This window comes from Diorhabda carinulata, chromosome 10 (genome assembly GCF_026250575.1).
Source record: "Diorhabda carinulata isolate Delta chromosome 10, icDioCari1.1, whole genome shotgun sequence".
Taxonomy (NCBI): Eukaryota; Metazoa; Arthropoda; class Insecta; order Coleoptera; family Chrysomelidae; genus Diorhabda; species Diorhabda carinulata.
Window position 1 is genome coordinate 3,948,240 of NC_079469.1, and position 14,598 is coordinate 3,962,837.

The 14,598-nt window shown below is 32.5% G+C and overlaps 2 protein-coding genes across 2 annotated transcripts; one reads left to right on the top strand and one right to left on the bottom strand.

Moving 5' to 3' along the window:
* Positions 1 to 1,058: 1,058 nt before the first annotated feature.
* On the bottom strand, positions 1,059 to 3,718 carry LOC130898774 (uncharacterized). Its single transcript, XM_057808282.1, has 3 exons — positions 3,494 to 3,718; positions 3,001 to 3,346; positions 1,059 to 1,331 (listed from the first exon to the last, which is right to left on the bottom strand). Exons 1-3 carry the CDS (start codon positions 3,564 to 3,566, stop codon positions 1,154 to 1,156), a joined length of 597 nt encoding a protein of 198 aa, XP_057664265.1. The 5' UTR covers positions 3,567 to 3,718; the 3' UTR covers positions 1,059 to 1,153.
* A 6,846-nt stretch (positions 3,719 to 10,564) lies between these two features.
* Positions 10,565 to 11,887, top strand: LOC130898773 (protein disulfide-isomerase A6 homolog). The gene has a single exon (XM_057808281.1). It carries the CDS (start codon positions 10,600 to 10,602, stop codon positions 11,857 to 11,859), a length of 1,260 nt encoding a protein of 419 aa, XP_057664264.1. The 5' UTR covers positions 10,565 to 10,599; the 3' UTR covers positions 11,860 to 11,887.
* The last annotated feature ends 2,711 nt before the right edge of the window (positions 11,888 to 14,598 follow it).

Consider the following 14,598-nt stretch of genomic DNA (forward strand, 5'->3'; position numbering starts at 1 on the left):
AATCTCAACGTAGTTTTCAAGTAAGTCATTAAATTTATGATTCTACTCAGTAAAAAACATTTAATTCTGATGTGGAACGGTTCGTAATTTCTAAAATTTCACTATCGTCGAGAAAATTCATACTCACAGACTTCAGTACTACATCTAAACGTACAGATCATCAATGGAAGTATTTCATTCTGAGAAATAGCTTTTTAAACCTCTTGTAAGAGCTTGAGGAAAATACTACTAACCTTCTACTTATCAAGTCCTACTTGGGTTAGAATATGACTTTAAGTCTAGTCGAAATAGTCTAAAGTTTATCGATTCAATTGTTGTCAGGCGTTATCTTCATGAGAAATTATATTTTGCGGTAATCTGATCAGAATTAATTCCTTAAATGTATCGATTTATATAAATATTTCTCCTGATGAAGACTAAACGTGGTTGGTACTTTAGTACAAGCATCATGCATGACTAGGAGATGTTTCACAACCAAGTATGAAACGTGGGTCCATCATTTCACACCCGAAGCAAAATAACAATCATAACGATGGACTGAAACGGGAGAATCGGCTTCAAAGAAGGGCAAAGACTGTTCCATCTGCAGGTAAAGTCATGGCGTTCGTTTTTTTTGGGATAATTTTAATTAGCTACCTTGAAAAAGGAAAACTCTCAACTTCGAGTATTATGCGAGCTTATAGCAATGTTTGAGCGTAGAAATCAAGCAAAAACGGCCGCATTTGGCTAAGAGGAAAGTGTTGTTTCTTCAAGTGAATGCACCAGCTGACATTCATTATTGCGATGGCCAAAATTAATGAATTAACGTTTGAATTGCTACCTTATGCTCCAGATTCAGCCCCCTTGGTTTATTTTCTGTTTCTAGATTTGAAAACATGGCTTGATAGTCGAAGATTTTCCAACAAAGAAGAGGTGATGTCAACAGTTGATGGTTATTTTGAGGTGCTTGACGATTTTTATTACAAAAAGTGTATCGAACATCGCTGGGAAGAGTAACCAGCATCGTATAGTAACCTTGAAAAGCTAAGCAAAAAGGCAAGTCAAAGAAATAGACAAGAAACAAGCAGAATAAAATTTATTTTTGTAAAATTTATTTGAAAAAGTAGATATTTTCCCATAAAACTCTACTATAACAAGTATTAAATATTTCAAATTATTCCCGTTTAGGAAATCTTGGAGGAATATCTACAATTATACCCTCTAGATCTTGGGATACATCGTTATCATATGTCTCTTCTCTACCTTCTTCTTCAAAATCCCATGGGATATTATGACATAATTTTGTGGGAATTGTATGTGCAGAATCTCGAACTTCCTCCACAATTTTACATCTATAACCAAAACGTTTATTTATGAATAATTAAGAAGTTGAATTTTCTAAATCTAGAGTCAAGACTTGTTATATATCTCAATCATGGTAAATGTATATGATATTTGAAAACTTTCCTGAATTTTTATAGAACACAAAAAATGTTTTGAATCCTTCAGAAAAATTTAAACAATTTCTACAAAGTTCGATATAATCGTATTTCTGAATCGTTTATGCTAAATTAGAACGAATTCTTTGAAATCTGATGAAGTTATAGATATTTTCTGAAAATTTAACCATTTTATGTGAATAATTATGGTTTGAAATGATTCATAATTTCTAACCAATCTATACGGGGTCTTTCAAAACGTTAGAATGCGAGTTATATCACTGCATTAAGCGAAAAAAATCGATTAAAAATCACCAAACAATTACATGTCTCAAAAATGCGGCAGCAGCTAAATACTTTTATGGCTCTTTCGACCGCTCGATAGGGAGGAACCTAAACGTTCAACAAGCTTTGATTGGCTAAGCCTTATTGTTAATTTTCGATTAATCTATAGACATATGATTGTTTGATGATTTTGAATCGATTTTTTTCGCTTAATGCAGTGATATAACTCGCATTCGAACATTTTGAAAGACCCTATATACGAGAATGATCCCAGAAGTACTTGGTCCAACAAAGAAAAGACAAAAATTATGGAATATTATATAAATAGCTCCAAACACTTTCCCCAGAGATGTTTAATATCTTTTTTATTATAAAAATCCTCAAAATAACAATTTCCTGCCGACATCACTTCTTTGTAGGGAAATCATCGACCACCGAGCCAAATTTTCAAGTCTGGAAACAGAACATAATCCGAGGAGGCTAAATCTGGCGAATAAGGTAGCAATTCAAACGTTAATTTATTAATTTTGGACGTTGTAATAATGAATATCAGCTGGTGCATTCACTTGAAGAAACAACACTTTCTTCTTAGCCAAATGCGGCCGTTTTTGCTTGATTTCTACGCTCAAACATTGCTATAAGCTCGCATAATACTCGAAGTTGAGAGTTTTCCTTTTTCAAGGTAGCTAATTAAAATTATCCCAAAAAAACGGACGCCATTACCTTGCCTGCAGATGGAACAGTCTTTGCCCTTCCTTGGAGCCGATTCTCCCGTTTCAGTCCATTGTTATGATTGTTATTTTGCTTCGGGTGTGAAATGATGGACCCAAGTTTCATACTTGGTTGTGAAACATCTCCTAGTCATGCATGATGCTTGTACTAAAGTACCAACCACGTTTAGTCTTCATCAGGAGAAATATTTATATAAATCGATACATTCAAGGAATTAATTCTGATCAGATTACCGCAAAATATAATTTCTCATGAAAATAACGCCTGACAACAATTGAATCGATAAACTTTAGACTATTTCGACTAGACTTAAAGTCATATTTTAACCCAAGTAGGACTTGATGAGTAGAAGGTTAGTAGTATTTTCCTCAAGCTCTTAGAAGAGGTTTAAAAAGCTATTTTTCAGAATGAAATACTTCCATTGATGATCTGTACGTTTAGATGTAGTACTGAAGTCTGTGAGTATGAATTTTCTCGACGATAGTGAAATTTTAGAAATTACGAACCGTTCCATATCAGAATTAAATGTTTTTTACTGAGTACAAACATAAATTTAATGACTTACTTGAAAACTACGTTGAGATTATCGACTTTTAGTCCTAATTGAAGGTCTATGGTGGATTCAATCTTACAAGGTACACCATCTACATCGTTAATATTTTTTTCGGTTTCTATACAGTTTTCTGCAACTACGGTTATACAGGACGAGGTTGTTTTACCAGATTGAAATTGGAATACATCGAAACATTGACTATGGCGTCGATTTCCAGTAAAAATGACTGTATCATTTTTATCTGTTATGATTCCATAAGAATGTTTATAAATTGATGATTTAGTAAAACAGTAGATTTTATAAAAACCTTCTCCGTTATAATAAACTTTTACGCAGTTTGTATTTGTGTTAATTTCATCTGAAATTTCAAAAAAATATTTTATTTCGGCAGATAATATCAATTCTACAAGTATATGAATGTTTCGTTTCAATTGATAAGCAGACTTAACACAAACATATCAATTGGTAATTAAATTTTATGTAATTATCTAGTAATATTACTTACCTGTAGTACCATAGCTTGGAAAACTAGTAAATAATAAAAATGTTATAGAAATAGAAATTTCAAGTAGCTTCATCTTAATGGGAATAATGATTAGGTCAATTTAGTTTATCGTGAAGTGAGATAGTAACTAAAACAATACTCAAGGCTGAGTGTTATCGACCAAAAATAACATAATTGGATAGCTCTATTAACTAAAGTAATATTCACTCATCATCATCGAGAAATATGATACGGAATACACGGTTTCGGTAACCAAGTTATCGTCTTCAGAGACTCGAGGTAAACTAAAAACTAATGAGTTCACTTACCTGTTTTATACTAAATTCTCTCCCCAATAAACCTTGGCGGGAATCTTCACATTCATTCTTCGAGTGGACTGTAATGAACTGGCCCTTTGTCTAGCAATTTCTATGCCTTCAAATGCATTAATAATCCAGTCAAAATAGACAAAAATAAGTCATAACACACCAACATTTGTTTACCAGAAGTGTTCGAAAGAATCAGGGAAGACGAATCATTCCTCACAGAGCTATAACACATCAGTTCAAATAGAAACGTTTTTGAATAGTCAAAACATCGAATTGATGAGTCATTCGTTGTACAGTTCTTGTTTGGAACCCAATGATTTGTTCTTACCCTCACAGATCAAAAATAAATTGCCAGGTCAACGTTTTTTTGCTCCTGAAGAAGCAGTTGATGCCTTCAGATCATATGTTTTGGAGGACAATTGGTTCAAACGCATGCAAAAGGGTATTGATCTTAATGAAGATTATTTTGAATAATGAATATTTGCCGAACCTAAAGTAGCAACCCTCGTACAAAACGAATATAATCATCAAGATATTTGATCTTCAAATTGTTTATAGTCCAGTCAAAATAGACATTTGACTTAAACAAAATCGCCCATAGCTGAAAATTGACAGAGACGTTAAATACATCATTATAAATGAAATGTCAAAAGTCCCCTACGATCCTACTTCTGCAAAAAATTTTATTCAAGGTCAAAAGTACAAAATTAAGTTTTTTTCCATTTTTCTCCAAAACAGTAAGTATTATCGTGAAAGTAGGTCAGACAAAAGTTGTAGATCATATAATTTTCTACAAAAACGGTCCAGTCACTTTTTCTCTTACGACTCACCATTCGTGAGATATCGCGGTTTTAATCGTTCATCTGTTGATATCAATTTCTTGCAAATACTCACAATAAGTCTCGCTTCATTTTAATGCTATGTGAAGAATTTACAGCTGCAGGACCCAGAAGAATGGGGTTGGAAGTTAACAGATAATTATTTGAAGCCAATTCAAACTTTACTCCCGCCTGCTCCAGAAAAACTACTCGATACTATTTTTTGTAAATGCAAGACGGATTGTAATAAAAATTGTGGCTGTCGAAAAGTGGTATTATTTTGTTCGCCAGTATGCATCAATTGTCAGGGTCAGACTTGCTCCAATATTGAAACAAATACAACAGAATTTCTGCAAGAAGAAGAGAATGAAGACGAAGGAATAATTGTCGAAGTAGAATTAGACAATCATCTTATATAATGACATTACTATTGTTTCAATTAATAGTATACCTACTGGGGAAACCACGCTAAAAAAAATGCGCCAAGTACATTACTTCATAGGTGGTGCGGAAATGTGTGTATATTATGTAAAATATGAATTTTTTAAAGATTAAAACCGCGATATCTCACGAATGATGAGTCGTAAGAGAAAAAATGACTGGACCATTTTTGTAGAGAATTGTATGATCTACAACTTTTGTCTGACCTACTTTCACGATAATACTTACTGTTTTCGAGAAAAATGGAAAAAACCTTAATTTTCTACTTTTGACCTTGAATAAAATTTTTTGCAGAAGTAGGATCGTAGGGGATTTTTGACATTTCATTTTTAATGATGTATTTAACGTCTCTGTCAATTTTCAGCTCTATGCGATTTTGTTCAAGTCAAATGTCTATTTTGACTGGACTATAAACAATTTGAAGATCAAATATCTTGATGATTATATTCGTTTTGTACAAGGGTTGCTACTTTATGTTCGGCAAATATTTATTATTCAAAATAATCTTCATTAAGATTACTACAGTTTTGCATGCGTTTGAACCAATTGTCCTCCAAAACATATGATCTGAAGGCATCAACTGCTTCTTCAGAAGCAAAAAAACGTTGGCCTCGCAATTTATTTTTGATCTGCGGGAATAAGAAGAAATCATTGGGTTCCAAACAGGAACTGTACAACGGATGACTCATCAATTCGATGTTCGTCTTCTACGATTGGTTTCCCTGATTCTTTCGAACATTTCTGGTAAAGAAATGTTGGTGTGTACCATTCAGAATTAACCGTTCCACGATGCTCTAATGAAATGTTTCGTGCCCAAACAACTTTTGTTACTTAACTTAAAAGATAAAATGTCAAACTTTATGATGACATAAACTCATCAGTGTTGCCATATTTCGAAATTTGAGTAGCAACACTCGTATACCAGTTAGATATTTCTTTTTCTATTGGTTACAATTTTACTTGAACCTAATTATTGATTGTTTGAGGTAATAGACTATTATTATCTCGTATTGATTGAATGGTCTTGTAGTTGAATTCGAATTTCTGGACCAGTGTCGAAATTGATTAGAATACGAGATGCAAATGTATCTGGTTTGAATATTAATTGGAATTCTGACAGTTTCAGATATTCGTGATTCTACATGAGTTCGTAATGGAAAAAAAATTTTTTATTGATAGATTATAGATAGAATATAGTTTTTATTTATACGAGAATAGTTGATGAGCAAGGATGTATAGCTTATACCAGAGATTCCCCAAAACATACGTTTTAAAGCGCGTTTACTTTGGAAATAAATTTGGAATCATTTAATTTAGTTCAATGCATATAATTCAAGTTCCAATTAATTTAAAAACGCATATTTAGATCTAAATGCGAGCTTGGTATGAAAATATGGTAAAATATCAGGATTATATACATAAATAAGGACATGACACATCAAACTTAAAGGACTTTCTTCTCCGAACTGTCTACTGTTGTGAACCAACAACAAATTTTTCATAGCAAAATGTGCAGCTCAAGAAATATCATGAACTTGGCCCTGATATAGAAAATACTTTCCTCTGCAGTGCTGGAATTAGTTTTACGATCGACGATGTGGGATTTAGAAAAGGGTTTCACGTAATGGTCTCGAGGGAATTGTCAAAAAAGGCAAGATAATTTACAGAGAGGTCAATAATTTTGATAATTTCAATTTTTGCTTAATAAGTTTCTACCAAAAAATACCCAAATTTGTAATATGCCATAAGACTGCAATATTTGTTACAATTAAATATTTTTGATTTGTTAAATATGAGATTTTGAATCTATAAAAACATTTATTATACTATAAGATTTCTATTATGATATAATATAATAAATATACTATTATTAATATAGGACAGACACCACAAGATTTATAACATAGATGTGAAAATCATAAATTACGAATATTTGAAACGAAACCGAATACTAATTGATAATAGAAAGTTTTGAAGGATTATTTGTGATGTAAAATCCCAATGGACCTTTATTCAAATTTAATTAACGAGTCAGTAGGATAAAGCATGGTCTAAAGGACATAGAAATAGGACGATGATGAATTTATAATATTCTAAATATATCTCGTTGATAGACATTGCGGCCGTTACCCTAATAAATAATTTGAATATTCTCATTCTGTTTTCATTTTCATGCAAATACATTTTGGATATTATCAATAATTGACGCATCAATGTCCATCCTATTGGAAAAATCGACAAATATAAAGTTTACGAATTCAATATAACAACATGAAAGATAGTCGCCGAAGTTAAACGCTTTTTAAATCTGCGAAAGTTCATAGACGTTTCTTAGTTAGGAAAAAACTGAAACTGGAATAGTTTTTATTACAGATGGAGCTCCACCACATTGATTTATTTCTATATTAGAAGTTTTTGACTGAATGCTTTCCTCGACGCTGAATGGATCACAATGAAAATAAAAACCTCGTTTCAATTTCGAATTTTTACTTTGATAAAAAGGAATTTTCAAAATTAGAGACATCGTTTATAATAATTCCTCGAAATCACACGGTAATACGTAGTAAAAGAAAACATTTTTTCATTTGATATTGATCTTTGCCGAACCAAAATAAACAAGAGATTCACTTTTTTTTTTATTAATTATTCTCCAAGAAGGTGAATAATGTTCATTTTAGAATTTTATATTTTACAATGAGTCAAATCCATGCATTTATAATTTAAAACAAAAGATGTTATTAATGATGTCTACGAACCAATCATTCACTGCCAGTTTTCAACTATATACAATAGAACCCTATTATACTCCATTAAGTGAAGGTGTTCATAATGAAATTTCATGATAATTGTGGGAAATATTGGAAAATGTTGTTGTTTTTTTCATGTGATTATTTTCAATAGATGATTAATTATAACATAACTCTTACTTATAGTAGTAAGAGAGAAAATTACCATAAATTTTCATTTTTTGATAAGACTAGAAACATTGATCTGGATGCTTGTCTAGTACGAGAGATACTTTCTATATTTTGATATGAAAATATTGAAGATGTTTGGTCTGAAGAAAATAAAACAACAAAAATATAATTAAATCAAATTTAATACCTATATATTCATTGGAAAAAATCATTCCGACCGAGGTGCGTGGCAAATAATCGAGAAATATCACAAATAGTACAGTGAACCAAGCAAATCAACTCGCAATTTCAAAAAACTACATGGATTAGTTTGAAATTTTGACAGAAGTTCGAAAATGATGCAAATAACAAACCTGATTTGGTGCCAATGTGTGCTTCTACCCCAGGGGTGAATGCCACCCCTACTCAGAGGTGGAAATTTAACATTTCAAAATAACACCGGGAATAGATAGAAAATTGAATTTTATGAAGAAAATGTAGAATGAAGTTTTTTATTTAACTCAATAATTTCTGAGTTATTCGCGATTGAAAATTAAAAAAACAAACCACGTTTTTCAAGATTTTTTCAGGAAAACCTCGAAAATTACGCATTTCCTGAAAAAAACTACTCTCATCAAAATTAAAGCTTATAAAAAAACAAAGAAATTAGTTTAATTTAAATTTATTAAATAATATTCGGCAACTTATGAGACACTGAAAGCCAATTTATTCTTTTTCGTAAATTTATGCAGAGGTTTCAGCTCAAATAACGGAAAAACTATCAATTTTTCATAAAAAATTGTGATAAACATTTTCAAAGTACTTTTTCATACCTTTAAAATGAGTTTTTAGAAACCCGTCCAGCATGAAAATTAAGCGGGTTATGACGAAAATAAGTTTCCATACAATACGAAGTAGTTCGGCAATTCGACTAGAGATGGCGTTACTGCGCATAACGTCCACTAGTTCGGCTGCAACTGCGTCTACCTCTCCTCGAAAGATGGCCCTAGACGCTACGATTTATATTCAAATACGCCCGTGGAAGCAACTCTTAGTATATAGATGTTACGAGAATGGTCGCAGAAGTATCTGGCCCAACAAAGAACACCAATCCATTTTTTAAAGAAAATTATCCGAGGAGGCTAAATCTGGCGAATAGGTTGCAATTCAAACTTTAATTAAATAATTTTAGCCGTTGCAACAACGGATGTGTGGGCTGTTGCATTGTCTCGACGAAACAACACTTTCTTCTTAGCCAAATACGGCCGTTTTTGCTTACAGATCTTGCCTATAGATGGAACGGTCTTTGCCCTTCTTTCGAGCCGACTCCCCCTTTTCAGTTCATTGTTTTTATTTTTTTTTGTATCGGGTGTGAAGTATTGGAACCACGATTCATCTATGGTTATGAAAGGGCGCAAAAATTCGGCGTTAGTGTTAGGTTAGGTTATCTTCAACTGTCATATTCAGCTGCTTCAACGATCCTACCTTGTCAAATGTCAACGCAATTTTTGCTGTCATGTCAATAGGCAACGCATAGAATATGAAACAATCTCAAGATGGAGGTACTTTAGATCTTTACACCAAAAGTACCACTGTACCAAAAGTAAAGTCAAGAATTTTATATTTTCATTGATTTTAAATAAAGTGGAGTTATCTTATATAATTTTTGTGTTTATTAGAGTATTATATCACTCTTATACCATAATTATTATATATTACAGAGTTGTTTGGGACATAATGACACCCGATCTTCTACATCATCCACTTTACTTAAATTATGGACCTTCTCAACTCTCTTCTTCGACCCTCTTGAGTTTATAGCTTAAAATTTAGTTACGTAATAGACATCCACCCCAATTCAGTATACTCAAATGCAATAAAAAATTCCATTCGTGAATAGACCCGTATAATCTTCGTACTCGACTTATCTTTCTCAAAAAGACAATTTATAAACATTAGTTCTATCAAAAGTATCGCTAATAATAGCCACTATTCCTTTCAAAAGACAGAATCGTATTATAAAGATAAATTTTCGTTTTTCGTTGATTTTATTAATTTAATCGTGGCCGCACTTCGCTACTGGATGAATTTCGTAAAAATCTAGTAGTTCTTATATTGCAATATCAATATTTAGCTGTCAAAACGATTTGTTGGTCAAAAAAAACTCGTGTCGATTTGTGCAAAGAAACGCTTCAAAAAACCTCTATAAGATCGTGAACCAATCGAATGTTTTGGTCTTTCAAGACGCGCCAAATCCAACAAAATGCACAATTAAACACATTTCGTTTTCGAAATTATGTAATTGCACAATTGACAAGATTACAACACAACCACATTGTTAAATCTCAATTTTTTTAGACTACTACAAACGTAAGTTCACAAGTAAACTGTAAAATGTAAATATAACTAAAGGTGTGTTTACATGAAAAGTGTTAAGGTAAATACACACTATACATTTAACAGCTGGTTTTTTCAGAACTGTCAATTTGTTTGCCAGAAGTGTCCATTTTCCATAACGACAATGCCAAGCTGTCACACGTTTTTGAACTGTCAAAACATCGAATTGGTGGATAATCTGCCGTTGTTTGACACCCAATGATTGTTTATGTCAAACTTGAATCAATATTGACGTTGGTGTCATTATGAAACTCAAATTTATATATGTTGGAAGTTTAATCTTCTTCATACAAAGCTGCTTTGCTTTATACTCAAATGTGAATCACGTGGCGGATCTAAACCCCAATAATTTCGAAAATCTAGTAGTAAAAAGTGACGAAGTCTGGGTGGTTCAATTTTACGCACCGTGGTGTAGCTTTTGCCAAAATTTCGTTCCAGAATTTACGAAATTAGCTAACGTTCTAAGAGGAATTATAAAAGTGGGGGCGGTTAACGTCGACGAATATCGAGAACTAGCAGGAATTTATAATGTTAGAGGTATGCCGACGATAAAAATATTCGCTGTAGATAAACAGAAACCCGAGGATTATACTGATGTTAAGAATGCTAAAGAGATTATGAAAGCGGCTTTAAACGCAGCTACAGCTAAGATAGTGAGCAGATTTGACGTAAAAGAGCAACAAGATTTTATAAAAAACATAAAAGATGGTTACGTAGTCCAATTGACAGATAGTAATTTCAATGATTTGATATTACTATCGAGAGATATATGGATGGTGGAATTTTACGCGCCATGGTGTGGATATTGTCGAAATTTAGAACCTCATTGGAAAAAAGCAGCTGAAAAACTACGCGATAAAATTAAATTTGGAGCGATAGATGGCACTATTCACAAAGCTAAAGTAGCAGAATATGACATCAAAGGTTATCCTTCTATAAAATTATTTATTCCTGGTTCACCTCCGATTGATTACGACGGCGAAAGAACTTCGAAAGAAATCGTATCATGGGCAGAAAAAAAATATGATGATACTATCCCAACACCGGAAATAACAGAAATTGTGGATGAGCAATTAATACTCAAACGTTGCGAAGGTAAATATTGGGCTTTAGTGACGTTTCTACCAGATATTTCGATTTGTAAATCAAATTGTCGCAAATCGTATTTGAAAACATTGAAAATGTTAGCTGAAAAATTTAAGAAAAACAACTGGTGTTGGTTGTGGTCTGAAGCTGATGCTCAACCGGAAGTACAAGAGATATTGCATGTTAGAAGATCTGATTATCCAGTTATTATCGCTGTTAATACTGAAACTAAAACTTACAGCAAACATACGGGTGTATTCAATGAAGAACAAATTTATAAATTTTTGGTTAATTTGAACGCCGACGTAACTATCAAACACCCGATAGAAACCGATACTTTTCCCGAAATAATTAACATTGAACCATGGGACGGTGAAGATAAATTTGAATCTTCAACTGAGGAAAAAGATGAATTGTAAACATTTTTAAATACAGTACTTTGAATAATTATTTGTTGTATGTATGATCAAAATCACCATCTTCTCCCGTAGATCTTGCTATTTGGGTTTATAGTCTTATTACAAGGGGTAGATTTTTCGCTTTATTAATTTATAAGCTTAAGATAATTCATAGATTTGGTAGATACCTTGGCGGAGCACTGACAATAAGCAAAAGTCAGCAAAAGTCATGGAGATCATAATGCAACCTTCAGCAGGTCATACTAACCAAAATTTAAGTAGATTAACTTCGAAAAACAACCCCAATTCCAGGTTTTATTATGTTAATTTAGTTGAAAATTGAACCACGATGAGAAAAGTGTTAGTTATGGTAAAGGGATGTATTCTCGTATTAAATCAATAGAGGATTTAAAATACAGTATTAGTACATGTATGTAAATTATTTTTCCACAATTATATACTAAAATAATGGATTTTGAATCATTTGAATCTTTAGAAAATACTAATAGTTGAGAAAATAAAGCACCAAACTTAATTTCTGAGCAGTAAGCATGAACGAGGATGGTTCCAGGAGTACCTCACCTGACCTAGAGATGGCAGTAGTTGCTTGACAAAATACCACTGTATTAAAAAGTTTACAAGATGCATTCGGTTCAAGAGAACCTCAGGAAACTTTGTGAACAAAAATTATGAATAAGAAATGAAAATTCCATAACGAATTTGCACGGAACACCAGTAGATAACGTAGATGTCAGCCACCTTGAGCACCAGGTACCTCGTAGATTTTTTCTGTCAAGTTCATCGACCTCGAAAGTCCCATACTAGTAAAATTGAAGTATATCTCATTTTGTGGTGAAATAAAAGTCAATTTTACAACAATTACTTGCGTAGAAAATGTCTTGTTACGTAATATAACTTTATCTACTTCAAGGAAACTACAAACCTTCTTAGGAGAATGATTTTATTTATCTTCAAAGTAATTACGATGCACTTTTCTAACCGATGCTTTTATATAATTTGAAATCTTTTGGTATGCATTCAAAAAATTGATAAATTGACTTATATTTCCGATATTCAGTCACGAAACTTGACAAATGTACGAGGATGGTTCCAGGAGTACCTCGCCTGACCTAGAGATGGCGGTAGTTACTTGTATTAGAAAGTACACACTCTATACAGCTTATGTTGAAAGTTTAAAGACGCCATGTTGTTTAGTAATTGTATGGCAGCCATTACTCTAGGTGAGACTGTTCCTTCGTTGTCAACAGTAAAATATTGGATAACAGAGTTCAAACGAGGCCAAACAACCTGCGAAGACCAGCATCGCAGTGGTCGACCAAATGAGGTGACGACTCCAGAAATGTTGGATAAAATCCACAAAGTGACAGACAGAACACATTCAGCACATCGCATATTTACTGAAAATTTGGACATGAGATAGATGTGCACAAGATGGATGCCGAGTTTGTTCACAATGGAACAAAATCAGCGTCGTGAAGATGTTTCCATCTAGTGCAAAGAGCAATCATAACAATGGACTGAAGGCAATACCTGAAATAAATCGATGTTTGTTGTAGAGAGGACATCCGCTATCAAAGAGAGAATTCTTTCAATAAAAATCGAAACAAGTTCAAATAATCGATTGGTAATTCACAATCAGAAAGAATTGTTAATACCTCCACTGGTTGGTGGTAGTCCTTTTTCTGAAAGAACAGCACTTCCCTATAATAATATACCAAAAACTAGCCACATATTTATGAGTTACCCGGAATGTTATCCAACTTCTTATTAATCTGATCGAATTTAATCTGGATACAGCTTCCTGTTAATTTAAAACTGAAATGGTTCGGAACCTTTCTCAGATAACCCCAGTGAAACTCATTAAGTCATATGGATATGTGACGGGTGATTTACTCTCTTTTTGTTTGTCTTGAAGTTGACGTTGATTAAAGACGCTTTCTAGTTGGGGTAACACACACTTCTCGGTATCAGGTGTCTTATTAACAGTCTGCTGTTGCTTGAAATAATGAGATATCTATAAAGACGCAGAATATGGTTACTACATAATGAGATAGTTCTAAAGTGATATAAATGAGGATTTAATGTGAAGGGAAAGACAAAAAAAATAACTTTCTCTTTATATAAAACATAATTTTTATTGTACGTTTATAAATACCAATTATATTCGAGTGAATTGAAAATGATTTAATGTGCGTTAACTTGGTTAGAAGTTTAAAACATTGAACAAAATATCTGGCTATGAAGTTCCATCTTTAATAGTACAGTGAACAAAAGTTATTATAATCTACTGGATAATTAATTGTACTCCAATTTGATAAGGAAATTTCTATTTTAGCCCTCTGTATCTAATTATTTATTTTTTATACTGTTATCTCAACGTAGAGCCGATTCAGAAAGTTCTGGTGGAATTCAAAAACAGTTATTGATTTCCAGGACTATTTTGTTAAGGTCCAAAATGCAAGTATAAATGTATCGATAGCTGAAGTTGATTTGGTAATTATACACTTTCACGGTCATCTGGTTTTTTGGCTCTAGAAAATTGAAAAATGGATGGATTTTAATGATCTTGGTCTCAAAATGTTCCATTTTACGGCGGATTTATAAAAAAAATGAGTAGAAATAGCTGGAATGAAAATTTCTCATAGTTTTACTGTTTTAAATCGTAAAAAAAACGGTTTTGCAAAATAATCCTTTACAAAAAATTATCTCATTATCAGATGAAGTTCTTATATTTTTTTT